At 50.5% G+C, this 20,455-nt stretch overlaps 6 protein-coding genes across 6 annotated transcripts; 1 reads left to right on the forward strand and 5 right to left on the reverse strand.

The window, feature by feature from the left end:
* Positions 1–455: 455 nt before the first annotated feature.
* On the reverse strand, positions 456–1,486 carry ALTATR162_LOCUS11238 (uncharacterized protein; the record flags this gene model as incomplete). Its single annotated transcript, XM_043318880.1, has 4 exons — positions 456–812; positions 875–1,015; positions 1,078–1,299; positions 1,355–1,486. 4 exons carry the CDS (start codon positions 1,484–1,486, stop codon positions 456–458), a joined length of 852 nt encoding a protein of 283 aa, XP_043174815.1.
* A 2,073-nt stretch (positions 1,487–3,559) lies between these two features.
* Positions 3,560–5,320, reverse strand: ALTATR162_LOCUS11239 (uncharacterized protein; the record flags this gene model as incomplete). Its single annotated transcript, XM_043318881.1, has 6 exons — positions 3,560–3,742; positions 3,815–3,924; positions 3,989–4,125; positions 4,184–4,932; positions 4,985–5,070; positions 5,131–5,320. 6 exons carry the CDS (start codon positions 5,318–5,320, stop codon positions 3,560–3,562), a joined length of 1,455 nt encoding a protein of 484 aa, XP_043174816.1.
* A 2,520-nt stretch (positions 5,321–7,840) lies between these two features.
* On the reverse strand, positions 7,841–10,459 carry ALTATR162_LOCUS11240 (uncharacterized protein; the record flags this gene model as incomplete). The annotated part of the gene is made up of 6 exons (XM_043318882.1): positions 7,841–9,344; positions 9,392–9,494; positions 9,556–9,810; positions 9,861–9,903; positions 9,952–10,212; positions 10,262–10,459. The coding sequence occupies 6 exons, from the start codon at positions 10,457–10,459 to the stop codon at positions 7,841–7,843; spliced, it is 2,364 nt and encodes a 787-aa protein (XP_043174817.1).
* A 2,058-nt stretch (positions 10,460–12,517) lies between these two features.
* Positions 12,518–13,910, reverse strand: ALTATR162_LOCUS11241 (uncharacterized protein; the record flags this gene model as incomplete). The annotated part of the gene is made up of 3 exons (XM_043318883.1): positions 12,518–13,610; positions 13,661–13,749; positions 13,833–13,910. The coding sequence occupies 3 exons, from the start codon at positions 13,908–13,910 to the stop codon at positions 12,518–12,520; spliced, it is 1,260 nt and encodes a 419-aa protein (XP_043174818.1).
* Positions 13,911–14,404: 494 nt separating this feature from the next.
* On the forward strand, positions 14,405–15,105 carry ALTATR162_LOCUS11242 (uncharacterized protein; the record flags this gene model as incomplete). Its single annotated transcript, XM_043318884.1, has 2 exons — positions 14,405–14,560; positions 14,617–15,105. The coding sequence occupies 2 exons, from the start codon at positions 14,405–14,407 to the stop codon at positions 15,103–15,105; spliced, it is 645 nt and encodes a 214-aa protein (XP_043174819.1).
* Positions 15,106–16,371: 1,266 nt separating this feature from the next.
* Positions 16,372–20,222, reverse strand: ALTATR162_LOCUS11243 (uncharacterized protein; the record flags this gene model as incomplete). Its single annotated transcript, XM_043318885.1, has 3 exons — positions 16,372–16,542; positions 16,595–19,347; positions 19,397–20,222. 3 exons carry the CDS (start codon positions 20,220–20,222, stop codon positions 16,372–16,374), a joined length of 3,750 nt encoding a protein of 1,249 aa, XP_043174820.1.
* Between the last annotated feature and the right edge of the window lie 233 nt (positions 20,223–20,455).

Below are 20,455 nucleotides of genomic sequence, written 5' to 3' on the forward strand. Positions count from 1 at the left end.
GGAGAAACCGGCGTTCACAACACATCTCCGCAACGGGATAAGGGACTTGCGCGGCGTTTTTGCTTATACCCCAACTACTTGACACTGGGATAGTGTACTGCACTTTTTTTTTCGTTTTTCGTTAAAGGAGGGGAAGTAGGCGTTTGGCAGCCAGCATGGGCTGTGCTTTCTTGTTGTTAGCTGTAGCGGGTTTGCATGTATGGTATCAAAGACGATGGGAACTAATCGATCTATCATGGAAATGGAAACATGTTCGAACGAAAGAGGACACTGTTTATGTCTCAGCAGGGGTAAAGAAGTCTTGTGATGTTGCGTCATTTCATTGGACATGTCTAGTCGTGATTGATATAAACTGCTACACTGCAGCATTCATGAGCTGCCACCGACACCTAGATGCCATCAGCGATACTACATGCCTCAGAAGCATCAGTACTTCATCCCTACTTCTAGCCAACCTACTCCAACGCACTAGTAACGTTTGAGAACTCGCCCTTCTTAAGCTTGGTCTCCCAGAAGATAGGATTGGTGTCGTTGAAGCCATGCTTGACCCATCCATCCTCCTTGACGTGGTACAAATTGATGAAACCACCAGAGTACGCATCCCTGTGGGTAGCAGCAAGAATACTCCTTCGGCCCAACTCGAGCGCCTCGTCGTCCTCAAGGTCGTACTTGTACTGTGCATCGAGCACACCATATGCGAATGTCTGACCGGAGCCGACACAGAAGAGATTGCCAGCTAGACGGGTGCCGTCACTGTCGATGTAGTAGAGGGCGGGGCCTTCTTGTGGGGTTACGCCGGCGCACATGGTTCCCTGAGTGAAGTTTGTTAGATTGGGGACGCAAACAAGGTTGATGAGGAACGGGAAAGACGCACCATACTCAGACCCATTCCCTTGTATGAGTAAACAAGGTTGGCTAGGATCTTGGATGCTGCGGCGACCGAGATGCGGCGCTTGTGTCGGAGTTCGTGGAGGCGACATTGCATGCCCAGATATGCGAGCCAGTATTGGCAGTCCTATCATATGTCAATACTCAGGCTGCCCTCCGTTTCCTGCTCGTGGTTGTGATTGTACGTACAGCAGCGCCACCAGCCATTGTTCCCAGTAAGCAGTTGTTGATCTCAATGACCTTCTTGACCGTCTGACTGGCTATCCAGTTCCCAGCTGTTGCACGCGAGTCGGTGGCTACGATGATGCCGCCCTTGAAGCGGAAGGCGAGGGTTGTGGTACCGTGGGCGATCTTGATGGGGCAGTTGGGGTTGGAGTAGTCGTCCGTCATTGCGCGGAGCCATGATGCTGACTATGATGTTGTTAGTATACCATGCCCTCTAATATGCGGATATCGTAGGGCGCACCTGAGCTACTGGTGGCAGGGCAAACTTGAGGGACAGCTCTGGGGTGCCGCTGTAGAGCTGCAGCTGCTCTTCCTCTGATGGGCCTTCCTCTGTATACGCCGGTCGGCTGTACTGCGACACTAATGAGTCCATGATTGCGACGATGTGTATTGGCGGAGATCGGAGGGTATCAGAAGTGTGATCGAGTAGTTGAGGTGGGCTTGTTTGATTGCTTGAAGTGGTGATGTGAGCTCGAAGCTCCGGCGTTGTCGGTAATGCCAAGACGTAGCCGCGTCCTAGCTGTTGCCTTCACCACCTGGGCAGTTGCATCCCGGACACTGTCATCTACACCACACTTTGCCACTCTCCAACGGCCTTTGCGCGTAGGCCTTGTCAGACTCAAAGAGCTCCAGGCGATGCTATGGTCTGTATCACACACATCTCTTCCTCTTGCCTATGAACCTCGCAGATACCGCCACTTGCACAGGAGCAGCGATAATGAACATCGTGCGTTCGGCGTGCGACGTCATTACCTATCGCAATAGTATTTACTTCCTTAAACATAAAGAGAAGGGATGAGCGTAGTGTTCCATGTCAGACGCGAAGTCTTCCAAAGGGCGCAAACACTTACAGTCTACTGCATTGCGCGCACCAACGGACCGAGGTGGCGCAGGCACATCTCGAAAGAGGGATATGCTGTAGGAAGGACTTCTGCGTGGCCATGTTACACTTTTTACATACGTCATCAAACCCGGTAAGTTCTCTCGTTGCGCAAGGCACGAACAGGCGTTGGGGCTCAAGTGTCACATGCCGCCCGTTGAGACCTGAGGTCAGGCAAGACATCGCGCCGACCCACGCGCTCATCTCCCACCATCATCAGCATCTCTCACTCGCCCAGCGGACCTGAACACATGTTTGCATTGCCTATATGCAGGCACCATCAACAATCATGCAGGCACCGTTCTTATCCACTCTGTCTCATTTGTTCCCTTCATTACGTGCAGATGTGCGGCCCGCGTGCAGGTCCGGCGCTGCGTGCGTGATGGTACCGAGTGATTGTCGAGAGCAATGCTATATACATAGAAACACGCCTCATGAAGAAAAATTAGGAAAGGATTTGATCATATGTACACTGTGTGTCAGTTGTAGGTTAAAGTACCGCCTGCTTCCATTGTTTCTTCTTCTTTCAAGTCTCCTGAATGCCCCGTTACGACACAACACCTTATTCGTACTATCACCCTTCAAGACCGCCTTCAAGCTATACTCCAGCATTTTCTTACACCGGTTACCATCGTCTTGCACCACCGACACGGCTTCACCCTTTGCCCACGCGCATCGATTCCGGCGTCGACATATCCTCGCCGCGCAGCAGACATGTGCTGGTTCACCCTCACACCAGCCAAAGGGAAAAAGGAACATCGCCCTTCTACAGACTCTTCATGTGTCGAGGAACTCGTTCGCGTCCATCATAGCCCAGCATCGCCACGCTTCACTGATGTCCGCGTGAAAGTCCCGAATATAAGCGTCGAAGTGGAAGACAAGGGTGGGCACCATCACGCGCACTTCGACGCGCACCTGAATCACCACCACAGACATCCACATCTGCATCCACTGCACATGCATCCGATTCACGGCCATCATCACCACCACGGTCTTGACGTGTCCGACATCACAGAAGTTCGCCTCCGAGGTCCAGGCAGAAAACGCACTATTTCATCTCCCTGTCCACCGCCACCAACCCGTGAGCCATCCCGCTGCCCACCACTTTCCCGCCCTCGCGAGCCTATTTATCGCACCCAAATCGTTCAACCAACCACAAATACAACGACAGTTCGAGAAACTACCCGCGCAGCCCTGCGCAGTGTCCAACAAGAGCGAACGCGAGGTGCCTTACGTAGAGTAGCCGGTTATGAAGTGTTGGGAAAACAAGTACCGTGGGATTGGGATTGCGTGAGTAGTACAGTAGGGAGTAGTAGAGCGAGCGCTAGTGGGAGGTGGACGAGGAAGAGAAGACCGAGTGGATTGAAGTATCCGCCTTTTGGAACTATGGATCGATGGTTGTAAGGTGTAGTTTTCTTGTTCAAAGGCGAAACGGGGTTTAAATGCTAGGTTTTGGTTTTGGAGTTTGGCTTTCATCATGTTTATATACCCCATCATACCGAAACGTGCCCACGCGGCTCAACGTTAATACTAGTATATGTCTTTACATCCACACCCTCCATCTCATCACCTCTTCTCGACGTACACAGGCCACGAATGTGGAACAACTGTGAAGTATGCTTTCCACTGCCAATCTTGTGTCGCGTTCACCTGTTTAATCTTATAGTCCCTAACCAACGTCGCCGCAATCTTCGCAAGTTCAATCTTTGCAATATTCTGTCCTGGACAACCGCCATAACCTGCTCCAAACTACGCAGATCAGTCAGCGTACGTACACAGCCCCGGGTGCTCATTCAGTACTGAATGTAAGATGCTACTCACAGGTATCCAATACTTCTCTTTCGCAGCGCTATCTTCTTCCAACCATCGGTCTGGGTTGAACACATGCGCATCGGTACCCCATATCTCCTTCGAGTAGTGCATTACCCATGCTGCAGTTTGAGATACAAAGTCAGTTCAACCCCAAAACAAAGCTCTCAAGGTTCATCGACTCACGGTTAATCGAGACAATAGTACCCTCAGGTATAGTACGATCGCCAATAGTCAAACCTCCCTTGGGTGCTATACGTGGTAGACCCATAGGTACGGGACCGAAAATGCGCAGAGCCTCTTTGACACAAGCCTGTACAAAGCTATTCATCGTCAGTCTGAAACAGCTTCATGAACGAGGTTTGAAGATGGTTTTCTTACCTGAGTTGCTGTGCATCGGCATAAGATACCACTCGATCCCTACACAACCCCTTCTTAACTGCTTCGACAACCTCGTCATGAGCGCGCTCCCACGCACCAGCATGACGAACCATATGATATACAAACGACTGTATACCCGCAGCAACGGTATCAGACCCCGCACCCACAGCAGCAAGCGCCTGTGTATTGATTTCTCGTATGGTAAACTTGTCCGGATGTCGCTCGTGCTGCTTGAACCAATATTGAACTGCATCATAACGGACGTTGTCATTCTTTTCCCGATCCGCCAACACGGACTTGACGGTGTCAAATAGATGGCCCATTGGTAGTATGGCAAGCCAGGTCATTATTGGGTTGGCTAGAAGGGCGATGTTGATCCAGCGGAAATAGCCGGCTACTGCAATGTATGCGTTTAGAGCTAGGGAGTTTCTGATTGAGTCACCAATGTCTTTGCCCTGTTCTAAAAACCCGAAGGACTTGGAAAAGACGACTTCGCCAATGACGTCAAATGTCGCGTACGAAATGAAAGTGTTGAGATCCATCAGTTTCTTGTCTGTTGCATATTTGTCCATCCAGTCAAGGAAAGATTCGAAGGTGCGGTCGATATGCTCCTCCGAGCGAAGCAGGTTAGAGACGGTATATGCCGCGGCGATGTATTTCGACTTCTCAATCTTCTTCTTGGGGTCCGTGGTGCTCATGGGTGATTGGAAGCGGTAGTCTGGCAGAGCATGAATCTTGTACCAATTCGCCTAGTGATCATGTTAGTGATTCATTCGATCGGCTTTCCTTTTGACATAGTACCTTGTGAAGGGGAGCTAAAAGGATCTTTGCGATGGCATCTGGATGACTAACGCTTACTTCGTCATAGGATATACGAACGAAGTGACCTAGAAGACATGTGAGCGGAAGGACAATGATACACATTCTTATGTGTCGTATGAACCTACCGTGTTGTTCGTGTAATCGGATCAGCTCGAGATTTTGATCACCCTTGAGAATGCGGTGCATATGCCAAAGGCGAGTGAAAGAAGCAGCAAAGGGTCCAGGGATGTCGCTGATCACTGAGAAGTACCGACGCCATATGAGTAAACTCAAGAGACTAATGCTTGCAATAGGAGCAATTAATAGCCAATCCATTCTGATGCAGCTCAAATGACCGATCGCCACTTGAACTTGTGTAAAACCTCTTGTCGCTGATTGCGGGCAGCAAGAAGATGTACTGCGGCACGCATGGGTGGGGTGAGAGTCTTGGATTCGAAACTTGGATCATTCTGGAGTAGCGAGATGCAGCTTTAGTCCAATTGGGGTTTTAGCGACATGGGATTGCAGTTGGCATAGATTGCGATTCGTTAGCGCGGGCAAGAGACGGGATCCTACAGGCTTCCCTAACGAGCAACTCTAATCGCCATAACAGTATGACATTCATTCTTGACCCGAGTCTATTGAAAACTCTCAGGGCGTATCGCTTGCTGTAGCGACATTTTAGGCGAACGCTGCACATCTACGTCTGTCGTGACGACGATCGCTTGTCCCCCTGAATATTTTGCGTCTGCGGGACGCAACTCCTGGATTCCAACCGTTGCTGACTTTGGTCGCTCGTTCGTCCCTTCAACGAGCTCCTGTTGTGACTCATTACTTGTCAGACCATTTTCCAGCCTTGTAATGGATCCCATCGAAGAGTGTTTGTTCCGGTCGCCTCGCTTGCCTCGACGCATGAATGAGAGATGATATGGTTTTTCCAACGACGGCTCACCACTGCCGGCTGAGCTGTATTTGCCTCTGACCTTGGTCCAAAGTGCTTTCATCGCAGGTAGGTTGGCCGCAACGATCGCAAATTGTACCTCGAACGATGCAACGATTATCATCTTCCCTACGTCTATTGAGGCATCTGTCTTCATCGAGGACACCGATATGAGAACTGGTAGGCGGAGAATTGCGACCGTGACAGAGACTATGCCAAAGGCAAGAACGGAGATGACGGTGACTTTGCGACGTAAATTCATTCGGAGCGACAGAACGGAGGGTATCGGGAGGCAGATGATATAGAAGTCCATTAAAATGTTCTAGAAGCACTACAGGTCAGTATGTACGCAGCATGTGGAGACAGCGAAGTGTAGAGGTACGCTGTAGGCCGTCAATACGTACAAGAATAGGTGGAGTGAGCATGATAATACGCATATCAATGCAAGTGACCTCGGGATGTAACATGGGATTAAGAATCTTCTCAAAAGGCACGCATTGCAAGACCGTCATAAGCCTAGATGCTATCAGTTTGCGGCGCTGTGAATAGTGGACGTCGTATAACTTACAGGCTGGATAGGAAGACGGAAAACGCAAGCGCAAACCCAAGGTAGACAAGGCTGCGAAACATCAGGTCAACGGAGAGCCGTAGATAGAACAGAAGGAATGTGATCTTTATGACGGAATGTGCGCCATAAATTACTATTTCTTCGATGAACGCCGTCTGTGTGCTCACTTAGTTCTTCCATTTCGTGTGAGGACGCTTTGTAGAGGATTTACCCGAAGAAGATCGAGGGACTGGAAACTGCAGTTCATATTGCCTGGCCTGTTTGAGGCGAATGGTAAGTCTTCGTGAAGCCTTAGTATGCCATACTCGAACTTACTTGCCGCATCCTAGGTTTAGAAATAACTGTAGGACAACTTGGTGGACAATGCTGACGACCTGGCACAGTAAGCACTCGTGGAGACTTCGAAGGGTCGACCATAGTGTACCAGCACAACACACGAAGCTGTATCATCCCAACCCCATGATCTCAAAACCAGTCCGCGAGAGTAAAAACGCGCAAAAGACGATAACAAGCCAATAACGAACGTGGTGTAAGCGACAACATACGCCCACACAAAAAGATCTGTCGCCATGCTGAGACAACAGACTCTGAATCCAGTACCAGAGGAGTAGAGTGAATAAACGACCACTCCACAAAGTGGAAGCGAAGGGGACTCAACTCAGGTACACCCGCATCCAGTACCAAGCCTTCACCTTACGCGATGCACAAGAAAGCTGCCATGCAAAGCAAAAACAAAAGAATACTATCTCGCCTTATCTGTCGCGCTGATTTGCCTGGCGCGACGGGGATGCGCGCCACGATACGGCATGCGGCACAATTAAACTTGGGCCTTGCAGGGCCACATGTTTCCTCCCCCGTTCCTGGCAATGCAGGGGCTGATCTCAAGCCACTACGAGTGGTAAACTCGGGTAGTGCGCGTTCTCGGGACGCGAAGGGGCTGAGGACAGCGGCTACAGCCGCAACAACATGACAGGTTATGGAACGGTTCCTCCGCCTTGGCAATGTTGATGCGCACAAACGATACTGCTTTCGTGAGATTGTGCATGCATGCAACCTGTATGAGAATACTAGGAGCTGCGAGAAATTGGACAGAGTAAGGCCAAGCGTGAAGGCGTTTAAGTAGATCCGAATCGGACTAGTGATGTGCGGCTAATCTGAAGAGGGGTCAGATGACGTCTGGGAAGGTACACCATTTTGATACGTTAGCACTGTCAACTAGGACACAATAACGGGTACCTCAAGGTGTTGAAAGGTCAGGAATTTATATGAACTTTGGTGTAAACGTGTCGATATGCGATTGAGTGTTCTGGCTCCGTTACCACTCAACAACAATTACGAACTACCTCATTTACACATCCTTCACAAAACCAACCTCGATAACTTTATCCATTGGAACACTTAAACTCGCAATCTTCGCCCTCGAGTTCTCACGAATGAACAAGAAAGCCTTCAGGAAGAACCTTCGGATGATGTTTGTGCCGATCTTGACCTTCATCGCCTCTTTACCGATGATGTACAGCACCTCGTGGTTGTATGCGCGTTCAAGCGCTTCCAGGCGCGCCGAAGTCGTCGAGCTGCGTGTTGGAGTAGACATTCCACTTCCAGCGACAGTCTCAGTAGCAGTGTTCTTTTCTGTCTGAACGCCTGTGGTCTTTGTAGATATCTCACCCTCGCGTTCAAGGGCTCGTGCGACAATATGGTTGCGGACTTTCTCATAGATGAGGGAGGCTAAGTCCGGTGTAATGACTTCGTCCATGTACCCATGGCGCACTACTAAGCGGTAGCAGTTGGGAATAGCTAGTCGGGAAACGCTGTATCGATTATCCGGGGCAACGAAAGGTACCTCTAGCGGCCGAAGATGGAAGAACACGATAACTTCAGGGATTGTGACTAGCTTTCGAATGAACTGACTGAAGACAATAGGGGTCGTCTCGCCAGCTTTGTCGAAGAAGATACCAAAACCCTCCATGGTACCAACAGACTTGCTGCCGAACATCTCGGTCAGTTCCATACGGCCATCCGGTAGTGTCTTGACGAAGTGTGTCGTTGGGAAGCGATCGCTAGCTTCAGCACCCCATTGTTGCTCTTTGCCAAAACGCCAAAGAATGAATATGGATCCGAGGAGGCAGGAGAGAAGAATGGTGAACCAGGCGCCGTCTGGTACTTTGGTTAGTGCTGAAGACAGGTAGGCGCCATCCAGACAAGCGATGGTGAGCCACGGAAGAAGTACAAAGTATGGCTTGATGCGCCACACTAAGATCGCGACGAGTGTAACCATACATGTGTCGAAAAACGTAACGAACATGACGCATACACCGTAAGCATTACCCAAGGACGTTGTGTTGTTGTAGATAGCAGCAACAAGTACAGTTCCAATCATGAGTAGCCAGTTGATGCTGGGAATATACAGCTGTCCGTGGTACGTTGTCGAAGTATGAACGACCTTGATCTGCGGGAAGTACGAAAGCTTCATGATCTGGGTAAGGAGCTGGAACGTCGCGGTAATCATGGCTTGGGACGCGACGATAGCAGCAGCGATGGCTACAATGAGCGAGAAGATGAGCCATCCTGGCGGCGCGCAGTTGTAGAAAGGATTGGAGTAAGCGTCTGGGTGTACGCTGATGTAGGCAGCTTGGCCACTATAGGCCAGCAGAAGGCATGGGTAGGCGTATCCGAGCCAACTGATTTGAACAGCACGGCGACTAAAAGCTCCGATATCTGCAAACAAAGCCTCGACACCTGTAAAGGCGAGCAATATACCGCCGAGACTCCTCCAGCCTTCATACTTGTTCCTTACCAGGTAGTCAAACGCATAGAAAGGGTTGAAAGCTTTCAGGATTGCATAGTCGTACCTAGAGTTGTTAGCTAAGGGCATACACGATGCAGCGAGGCTACATACTTGGCCAGGTTGTATATGCCGAACCCAGCGTTAAGAGCTAACCAGATAATGACAATGGGCGAGAAGATGAACGTCAATCTTGTGATGCCGAGTGGTTGCACCACTAAACGTAGGTGTACGAAGTCAGTCTATGTCTCACATGCAGTTCGTACAGGGACACTTACCGAACAGTAGAACAAGAATAGCGCAAGTGACACCGATGATGGTTGATTTCTCGATGTCGGGCTTTACGACGTTGAGGCCTTGTACAGCACCCAAGACGGATTGAGCGGGAGTTAACACGCCATCAGCCATGACCATCGACACGGCAAGTACACCAATGATCTGCAGTAAGCCGCGAAAGAACTTGGACTTCTCGATCGTTGAGCGAATATTTCTTGTGGACCGACCCAGGTCGATCGTATTGTGTCTCTCCATGCCTGCCGGATGGTCAGTACGGATAGACAATTAGGGCAGAAAGCTTAATTACGTATCAGGGTAGCTTCGCGAGGATCTCGATTGGCAATGTTCGCCTGCATGCATTAGCGACCGAAGATCCTACGTGGGTTTAACTAGCATACATATTTGGAAAGAAGAGAGTATGTGCTGAAGGTACCGCCCTCTCCATCGTTGTCGGCGCGTAGGATAATCAAGACGTATTTGACGGTAACCATCAAGGTGACAGACCATAGTATGAGCGACAAAGCCCCAAGTAGATTGATCCGAGTGGGAGCCTCAGTAAACGTCGAGGAGTAAACATAAAGTGGAGATGTTCCAATGTCGCCGTAGATGACACCGGTGGATTGGTATGCGAGGACGAGGATCTGTGTGAGACTGAAGACCTGCGTCCTGTTAGTAGGCTGATTTCGTACCAGTCATGTACCCCCTTACCTGGCTGCGTTTAAAATCGCGCTCATCACGCAGGCCAGCATCCTCGTCTTCCGCGTCTTCCAGTTCGCTAATCTTAGCATCTACAGAAGACCTATTCACATGCGATTTCGTGCGTGAGCGCATAGGATACACACCACCCACGGACTGCGACCGAACTGGATGCACGTCTGCATCTGCAAAATGGATCGAGGTATCCATATTAGGCTGTTGGAGTCGTACGCAAAGACACTAAAGCACTCTCGCAAGACTTATACTATCCCGTTATCTTGCTAAGGCTGTGGCTGTCTCACAATCTCATCTGGTAACAAGCTCCTACTGCTGGCGCAAAGCTTTGGTTGGCTCTTGGCCTTGTGCTTATCGTGAGAGCAAATCGCCCACGTGCAGTTAGCTGGGTTATTGTTTAGGCAGGAAGGCGCAGCACTGCGGCATTTTCTTTGAGCGTCGGCGCGCGGGGAATGTAACTCGCAGAGCTTGCCTTTCGATGCCGCAAAGCCCTGGGGAAAATGTCGCAGTACCTTAAATCCCGCACCATGTGAGTCGTTTCTAGAGGGAGTGGCTAAAAGCAGGCTTTAATCCTCAGATCCCTCCCGAAGGACGCCATCCATAGGTACTTAAAGGAATGTAGTCAGACTATAGTGGTGGCGAACGATCATCAAGTGCCATCATCAGGCATCGGACTTGTCTCATGCAGACATCTATACACGGGAACGAGCTGAAGTATGGCGCGAATGTGGAATGTTTGTGTGACGGGAAGCTGCACGCTGAGACAACATCGCAGCTAAGATCCCTATTGAGCCAATCGTAGAACGCGCTAGAGAGGGAGCGGGCCTCCCCGCTAATGCTTGGTCTGACCTTCACCCCTCGCAGCCCATAGGGTCTCGACTACGCGTCCAGCACTCTCTATCGCAATGAAGGCGCCTATACGGGCGATCTGATCTAGACTTTACATTAGTGTCTAATATCACAGCTTAGCCAGTGGCTAATCCCGTTCTTGTTTACAACTTTTCCGTTTGTAAAGAGCACAAGACTAAGGAAACGATCTTAGTAGAGCATGGCTTAGCTCATGACATCGTTCGTCTAGCAGAGATGTACCTGCATCTGGAACCCGGTGAATTATTTGTGCGACGCGTCTTTCTTCGTTTCATCACATACATTGCTAGCATCACAACAGCCACAAAACTCTCCAGCCTCAGCAAATGACTTGTTCAACTCTATCTCATAACACCACTTGCCTACTATGGGCCGAAAAGCATGCCCCATTTGCTGCGAAAGACGTTAATGTATGCCCCATAACTGTTGTAGATGCGCTTCGTCACCCTAGAAAGTATTGTGGCTTACTTCCGTTTGATTTCAAAGCCCAAATCGAACACTTCATGGACCGCAGCGGCTAGAGCCAGTCGACACCGCGCGATCGTAGGGAGATGAACGCGACCAGCCTTCATCGCTGTTGACTGCAACAAGCCGTCAGTCTCCTTCCACCAAGTATATAGTTCATCTTCAGCGTCCTCCATACTCCTCTGTCTCAATTTTCTCAAAACATAAGAACTTGAAATCTGATCGCGAAGTTGTCAAATTCCAGAAATAAGACAACTGGAAAATATCCTCTGGCACTTCAGCACCTGTTCATCGGACTTCCAAAAATCTACAACACCTACCCATATTTCCTGCAGTCTTTCACTATTACTTTTACCAGACCCTTCTCAGCAGCTTGAAAAAGTTGCAACACTGAGAGCATGTCATTGTCTCTCTCGAAACGCTTACGTGATGAGGTTTTGGAGAAATAGCCTTCGCATGACTAGAAGTCTAGAAAAAAGGCTGACGAGGCCGACCATGTCTGAGAGTTTGGGTATCTTGAAAATCGCAAAGGAAGAAACCGAGACGGCCACGTTGTGGGCTGGCAAAGACTACACGCAGGAAGACCAAGACATTCGAAAGTGCCGCTCAGTCGACCAAACACTGCCCTCCACCAGAACGCCTTAGCTCGGATTACTCTGATGGTATAGGTCTCAACTCCCATGAAACTAAACACATACTTATGTATGAATATATTTCCATTGTTCTAACGTACCAAAAAGCGGTCTATATGCCAAATCATCAGGCTTGATGCCGCAACCGACTCCTCAACTCCACGTCATCACCGGGTATACCACACTCAGTTTACATAAGCACTGAATACATCGCTCATCCCAGCATCCTCTTCCATGTGTCTCCCATGCGCTGTGAATAAGCCGGAGGCATCCACTTCTGAAGTTTGTCCTATAACTCGTCGTGCGCATCTGGCTCTGGCATCTTGATAGGCTCCTGCGGCCTGCCAAGTTCGGCGTCGATGCTAACGCCCTTCTTCGCGCGATACTTCTCCCACACGCTCCAGAACTCCTTCTCCATGCTCTTCTCCATTTGATCCGGGAGTACAACTACGTACTCGACGTGCAGGTCACCGTACTGCAGACCCTCGTTGTTTTCGAGGTGTTGGTGCCATATCGGCATGCCCTCCTCTTTGACAATCTCAACGAGATTGGGTTGTACAACTTCGCCGCGTTTGCGCGAAAGTTGGACGATGTGGCCGTCTAGGTGGGTTATGTTACGTGTCCAGCCGCCCATCCATGCCTCGCGAAGGGAGAGGACTTCGCGCCAGAAGAGGTCCTTACCCCGTCTCCTGAAGAAGGTTCCGTCCGTGCGCTCGTGCTCTTGTTCTCCCATAGCAGGCTCCGCCTCAGTGAGGTGCACAATGAGGTCGCCGGCAACGTAATCAGGGCTCTCGTCGGCTTCGTTCTCGTAGGTGATGCGTACGCCCTTCGGCATGCCCTTCTCGATTTCGAGAATATGTGATTCGGCTTCGCGGATAACTCTACTACCGCTGCAGACGGGGCACGGGTGCTTGATCGTCTTTCCTTTGCCGTGGCATTGGTCGCAATGCATCTGTACTTGCTGGAACAGGCCGGGTGCGAGTTGCTGTCGTTGTATCCGGACACCCCGTCCACCGCATGTGCTACATGTTTCTACATGGCCGTCTTCCGAGCCTGAGCCCTCACAGGCCGAGCATATCGCTTGCTTCTCGATTGTGAATTCCGTCTTTCGGCCATTGTAGAAGTCGCGAAGAGGCAATGCAACTCGCACTTCCATGTTTGGCCCTCTGCGCTCCCCGCCTTGATGTCCAAAGTGCCCTGAGCCACCGAAGAAACGCGAGAAGAGGTCGAAGGGATCGTGTTGGCGTGGACCGCTACCTTGCTTGTGCTGTTGAATGCCATCGTGGCCGTATTGGTCGTAAATCTTGCGTGTCTCCTTCTCAATGAGGACCTCGTAGGCTTCCGCTACTTCCACGAACTTCTTGCCCGCTTCATCGTCGCCACTGAAACCCCGTTAGAAACTTGAGCCCAAATATTCGATTTGCGAACGTACGGATTCTTGTCCGGGTGGTACTTCTTGCTGAGAGTTCGATATGCTTTCTTGATTTCGCGCTCCGAGGCATCTTTCTTGAGACCGAGTAGCTACCATATCTTTGTTAGCCACTATGCTTCAACTTGGAACTGAGGCGAAGATGAAGGTGAATTCAGATGTGGCCTCTACATACCTTGTAGTAATCCTCTGCGCCGACAACTATTAGTGCTAAACAGGCGACCACAAAGAACAGCGCTATCCGTAGGAGCATCTTGTACTATGAATCGCGCCAACGGCGATGTCGAACTTGCGAAAGAGAGTGGACGGAATATAATTATCCGATATAATTGCAAGAGCAGATGTCTACATGAAGTTTGCAGACATGGGGCAAGGGCAAGCGACGCCGAAAAGAAGGAATCGAATATATGTAGACGGAAAGGTGACCTGGACTGTGGAAGTTGCGAATGGGACACGATAGCAGTAACGTAGATTATGCGACCAATCGGAGTTAAGCCTTGGCATTGCCGACTTCACTTTTCATGCGTAGCAATTCCAGCGCGACAACAGTCAATTGAGGCTGCATCACCACCTACGCCTCAGACACGCGATCGGATACCCTACAAGGACGCATTGAGTTGCCGTCTTACTATACGTCCATCCAGATAAACTTTTACGTGCGCATTTCGCGCTAGGAAACCTCCGCAAGACCTCCGCAATCACCACACACCACCCTAACCCGACTACATACCCACGCACCCACCCACCATGGCGTCGATAGCGACCAAAGCAGTTGCCGGCAAACCAATTGTCCCACAATGCTTCACAAGTCAGAAAGTTGGCGTCGTAGTTTCGGCAGGCAAGATGTCGAAAGCAGTAAGAGTGCGCGTCGCAGAACAGGAATGGAATAAGAAGTTCAGAAAAGTGTGTTAACTTGACGGTCACACGTTTAAACATGCCAGCGCTGACGACTGAAACAGCACTTCCCAGCCCCAAAAACATACATAGCCCGCGACCCGAACAACTCTGTCGTGGAGGGAGACATTGTGCGCATAACATCCGGACACCGCACCTCCAAAGTCATTCACCACGTTGTAACATCCATCGTCGCGCCCTTTGGTGAACCCGTAGAAAACCGACCACCAGTCCTCTCCCAAGCACAACTAGATGAACAACGCATCAAAGAGCGGTTATTGAAGGACGTAAGGTCAGCGGAGCGGGGCAGGCAGACCAGTATCCAAAGATTGGCGCAGGCAAGGAAGCAAGGCCTAAGAATACCAACCTTGGAGGAAGCCATGGAGGGTATGAGGATACATACTGAGGCAGAAAAGGCACGAGCTGAGGCGCATGGTGGACAGGCTGGACAGCAGAAGACGGCGAAGGAGAGGAGATTGGAGCAAGGCAAGAAGACGAAGGCAGAAGTCAAGGCGGAGAGCAAAGTCAAAGATGCGAGGAAGCAGACCGCATGAGTGAGGTAGTTAACGAGGTGGAATTGTAAAACATATTGTGCACAAATCAGACACATACAGAGCTTGCCTTCGGCTATGTTCGACAGGCGGCTCTCATGTTCACCCCTCGCCTTTGTTGTGCTGCGTCGTCATCAATCTACAGAAACCCTTTGCATGGCAAACCGTTGTACAGATCCAAAAGTTGCTTACATGTTGTATAGACGTACTTCTCCCAGTGCCCATACTCAGGTACAGTCCGGAGGTGGTATGCGACAAGGATACACACCAGAACACCCGTTTGCCCAAAGTTTAATGAGTCTGCGCCATCCACAACTCTGCAACATCCAGCCCATATAAAAACCAAACAGCAGAAAAGCGAACCACACCAACCAACTCATCAAGACCGGAAAGCTCAGTCAGTATTCAGAAAAGGAGCAGTAGTCGGTAGGACGCCTTACTGCCACAAATTTCCTTTTCCCGTCCGCTTTGAACACTTCATTTGGACTCCGCTTCTGGGTAGTATGATGGGTCTCCATCACGATTGGTATATTGTTCTGGCGTCATTCTTCTTGTACGGATATAGGCTTACTTATATAGAACTATCGCGACTAATCTTGGCTTGACTAAAAGGCGTTTGCCGAGTACCCGTTCCATTTCACTACAACAGTACACGTGCAGACTACAGAGTGAAGATCATCATACGCGAGACGGGTATGTCGGACCTAAGTGGACGATGTGAAGTTGATACACCAAAGATAGAAAAGTCCCCAGCAGTTCTGTTTCCCGCCACGCGACCAAGACTCTTGGCATACATACAGCCGACCGTCCTGTTACCCCTCCCAGCCTCTGCGCTTGGCCTCTGAGCGTCACCGGTAAACTTTTTAGTACTCCTCCTCCTAAACACATGTAACCGCACTTTATATATAGCACCACTACAGCCGACATTGGCTGCTTGATAGGCGTTTGCTGGAGATTTGACTTATCCCGATATAATATCATAACGAAGGATGCGAGGCGGGTACATCTAATCAGGTGTGATGCTGTGACGTCAACATAATTTGCATGTTGAAATGGGGTGAGAAAAGTAAGCAGGACAGACTTCATGGCTTGAGCAGTACATTTCGCTTGTGCTAGAGAAACGGAGACACCGCGTCATATGTCATATACATCAATGTACCCTATGCAAACCCGAACGCCAAAGCTTATCAACCACGATCCAACCCAACCCAGGGTATCATCGCGTTCATACAGTCATAACGAATTGAACATGAAATGTGAAGACGTAGCTCAAGCATTTGCTTGAACAACCTTGAAGCCTTCCGAGACCATCTTCTGGATCTCCTCGTCCTTGTGCTGAAGCTGGCCCAGTGCATATGCGACATCGTTCCACTGCCTCTCGTTCTCTGCCCTTGGCAGCCTGGAGGCGAGCTTCGCAGATAGCTGCTTGGCGTGTTTATCCTAGTCGAAGTCAGTATATAAGTAAAAGCTTCGTGTGGGAGAGTGAGCATACCTTCTCGATGAATCCAGCCAGAAACTTAACAATCCTCTTCAGTGCATCCTCGCTCAGCGCTGAATCCGCACTAAGTACACTGAACATATCGATGAACTGGTTGTACACAGCGTTGTCCTTGGTTGACAACTCAGTGAAGAACATGCGTGCCATGTCCGCAATCTTCTTGTCGCTATCTTCCAGACACTTGGCCATCTCACCTAGCTGACCCTTGACCTTGACTTGTCCGGCTAAAATCAAGAAGGTGAGAGTCATGAGACATGTTCGCTTGACGCTTGGGTCGCCATCGTTCAGACGGCGGTAAAGGAAGTCGGTATTTTCGTCGATGAGGTGGTTGAAGCAAACGGCCATGTCACCGAGTGCAACAACTAGGTTACTACGCACAACTGCATCTTGGCTTCGTTCGAGGATGGTGAGTAGCAGACCAAGGTTAGTCTCACAATACTCTGAGCTCACACACATGAGCTTTGCCAAGCACAATGCAGCTTGTGCTTGTAGTGTCGGATGATTATACGACGTGTTGTTGGCGCAAATGTCTGCTACAAGGGGTCCAAAGTTTGCAAGGAGGGAATGAGGGCCATAGAGGAGTTCGCGTTCACGAACGTGTGCAATGGCTTCTGTGAAATCATCCTCAGTCGTTCCCGCCATAAGATCCAGCTCATCTGCTTCCTCAGGCGCCGGTGTTGGTTCTTTGGTTGCCCCCCTCTTCCGACCCTTCTTGAGTGGTGTTGGCTCTGATGAAGCCATGGATTTTCGAGGTGTCGGTGCTATCTTCTTGTCCTTTTCAGCTTTACGGCGCTTGAACTCAAGCTCACAAAGTTCCAAGTGGACGATTTGTTTAATGGCGATGTGTCCGACAACGAAAAGTAGCTGTGACAATGCAAGTGCGGAGTTCTGCTTCTTTGGCTGTGGTTCGTCAACAGCAGGCGCGTCAGGCATCTCTTCATCGACGTCCATTGGTTCCGCGGCACTGGAACTCGACGTGGGTCGCGACTGAGCTTTGACCTGTCCTCCAAAAACACGCTTTGTGACCTTGCGAATGATTTCGGAGCACAGAACGTCAGGGTGTTTCGAAAGAACATAGATGGCACCGATAGCTTGTTCTGCAACCCCATACCACTCATTGCTATCTGACGTCATCTCAGTAATGGCGGCTAATCTGGCGAGAACTGCGTGGTCGTTTGGAAGCTTGACAGTCTGTATCGGCGCCTCGTTAGAGGCCTGCTTTCCTGGCGGAGGACTCATGCGACGCAACGCTATGCAGGTGTATCGAGCGAGTCCCAAGTCCCGTCGACCCAGCTCCCCAAGGCCGATGCGTAGACATGCTTCCATCTCTTGTTGGATGATATCTGGAGATGAGAGTGCCAACATGCCAAGAACAATGATTGCTCCACGACGCTGGTTCTTGGAGATGTCTTTCTTCTGATATCCATATATCTGCCAAAGTTTCTGAATGACCAATTCGTTGACTAACCCCTGCTTCTTCATGGTACTGAGAAGCTGCTCGAGAGACGTGAGTTCAGCGGGAGTTGTGCCGAATGTAAGACTGATCATGTTTTTCGAAATGTAGTTAGCAACTGCATTGGCGTCAAATCCAGGAGGCGCGTCGAAGAAAAGGCCCTTGTAACACTCCAGCAAATGCGTCTGAACACCCTTGCCTTCGTCACTATTGCCCTTGGTCCAGATAAGGCGTAGCATTCTCCGTATACCGAGCTTCGCATTCGCGATCTTGTATGCGTCGATGGTCACAAAGAAATCCATGGCCTCGATGACTTCGCTCTTGTTCTTGGATGACAGCAGTTGAGTGACCACCTCGGCGGCGTCGTTGATGACTTCGATAAACTTGAGCGCTTCCAAAAGGTACTTGCGAACTGCCTGAAATTTCTCAAGCTCTTGCGCAGTCGCAGCGTCCCTCTGAGCCTTTTCGATTGCAGCAGCCTTCTCTTCTTCGGACATCTCGGAAGGATGTTTCGGACCTTCATCCTCTCCGTTGTCGGCCTGTGTCGCATCTTGCAGTAGAGTCTCGTCTACAGTCTGGTCACCCGGCGCACGTTCTCGTAGCTCTTCTGGGGGTTGTAGAGCGTTGATCTGAGCGTCGACATCATCCAATCTTCGTGTCCAATCCTTGGTCGATAGCAATCCACCATCGAAGGTGGTGAACGGGTGAGTTGAGATAAGCTTTGCCAGCAGCTTGACTGCGTTACGACGTACATTACTGCTCTTGTCTTCAAGACTACGTGCAGCAAGCTCAGCAACCTTTTGCCTGCGCTTGGTATATTTCTGATCTAGATCGCAAAGCCTGATGTAGACCTGCATTACTCGGGCCCGGCAGTAGGGGTTGATATCCAGGAACCGGTCCTCAAGCACGTCAAAGAAGATGCGGATCTGTGCTTTATGGTTTTCGCTACGGTCGTCCTGGCTCAGCTTGCTGAGCATGATAATCAGATTTCCGCATACTTCGATGAGGGCGCAGCGAAGAGTATATGACTCGCTATCGAGCAGGTTTGCAAGTAGTGTCATCTGGCGAATGACAAGATGCGGGGTCAACTCAGAGATCTTAGTAAGGAAGGTCGAGATGGATTTCGGTCCCTTCAGATCGGTAGAGCTGAACTCCTTGCTGCTGATGTCCTTGAGGACGTCTTCGGTGAGTTGCGGGTAGTCGAAAGCGTCGGCAAGCGTGAAAAGAAACTCAGCCATGGGCTCTGACAGGTGCTCGAAGTATGTCAAGCTCTGGTTGATGGATGTCTGGGCAGCTACCACAAGTGTTAGCATAGGCGCCCGCTAGAGGCTTCTTGTACCTACTGTAAGCATGTCCGTGGGACTTGACAGCAAAGCACAGAACTCTGAAGCAGTGATTCCGTATCGCATTGTTTTTGACTCTTGCCTCATTCTCGAGGATGTGGTATACTGGCTTAGTAAAGAGGCCGATGAAGGTGTCCCGCTCTGATGTGGTGACAAAGATGCGGCCCAGCTTGAGCCTCAGTACCTTGCTCATCCGGTCGAGAGCCGTCTCGAGTTGTGCTGAGGCGTCCCAAGTGACCTCCTTGCCGCCGCCGGACTTCGTCTTTGCAGCCTTACCCCGCCCCCTCGCCACTGGTGCAGATGCTGACTTCTCGAGCGCCCTTGTCTCCACGGCGGAGATGGTCCACCTGAGAAGGAAACCGTACATCTCCAGTAGGTTCTTGTGGTGTGGTATCGCATCTTGGTCTTCGGCCTCGAGGTCTGCGTGTATGATGTCGGCCTGCGTGGATAATGCTGAGGATATAAGGTCGAGTATCTTGCTGAGGATGGCTGGTGGTATTTGCGATGAGTGCCTAGATAGTCGGAACAAGTTACAGTTAGGCTCTGTCTCATATGTTTTTGTATCTTTTGGATACACGGGGACGCACTTCAAGAGAAATTGCAGTGTGTCAAATACAGAGCTGCGAGTGATCGCATCTGGACTCTCCGCCACAGCATCGACCACAGGATTTAGCTCGCTGTTGATCAATCCGGGCGACGACAGCGATTCTGGCTCATCTTCGCAGTCTTGCAGCGCTTGCGGGGCCTCGGGAGTGGGAATCGTTGAAGGATCGCTGTCGAACAGCTTGACCGCCTCATTGATGTCAAACTCCACCCGGTCGTCCATGATGTCCAGAGTCGCTTGGGGGAATCAAAGATCAGAAACAAGGAGCGACGGAATGAGCGTCGGGGCGGGGCGGGGTTGTTTGCGCGGTGGAAGCAAAGATGCGGCCGCAACCGTCGCACCTGCCCCAAAAGCGCGTGGCAGATGTTTGTGGGCCCGTGCGTCTTGTCATCAGTCTACCCCTTTCGGCTTAGCAAAACAGGGTCCAACGCGTCTGCCGTCCACACCGCGAAGAA

The sequence above is a fragment of the Alternaria atra genome (genome assembly GCF_907166805.1).
Source record: "Alternaria atra isolate CS162 genome assembly, contig: 35, whole genome shotgun sequence".
Lineage (NCBI taxonomy): Eukaryota > Fungi > Ascomycota > Dothideomycetes > Pleosporales > Pleosporaceae > Alternaria > Alternaria atra.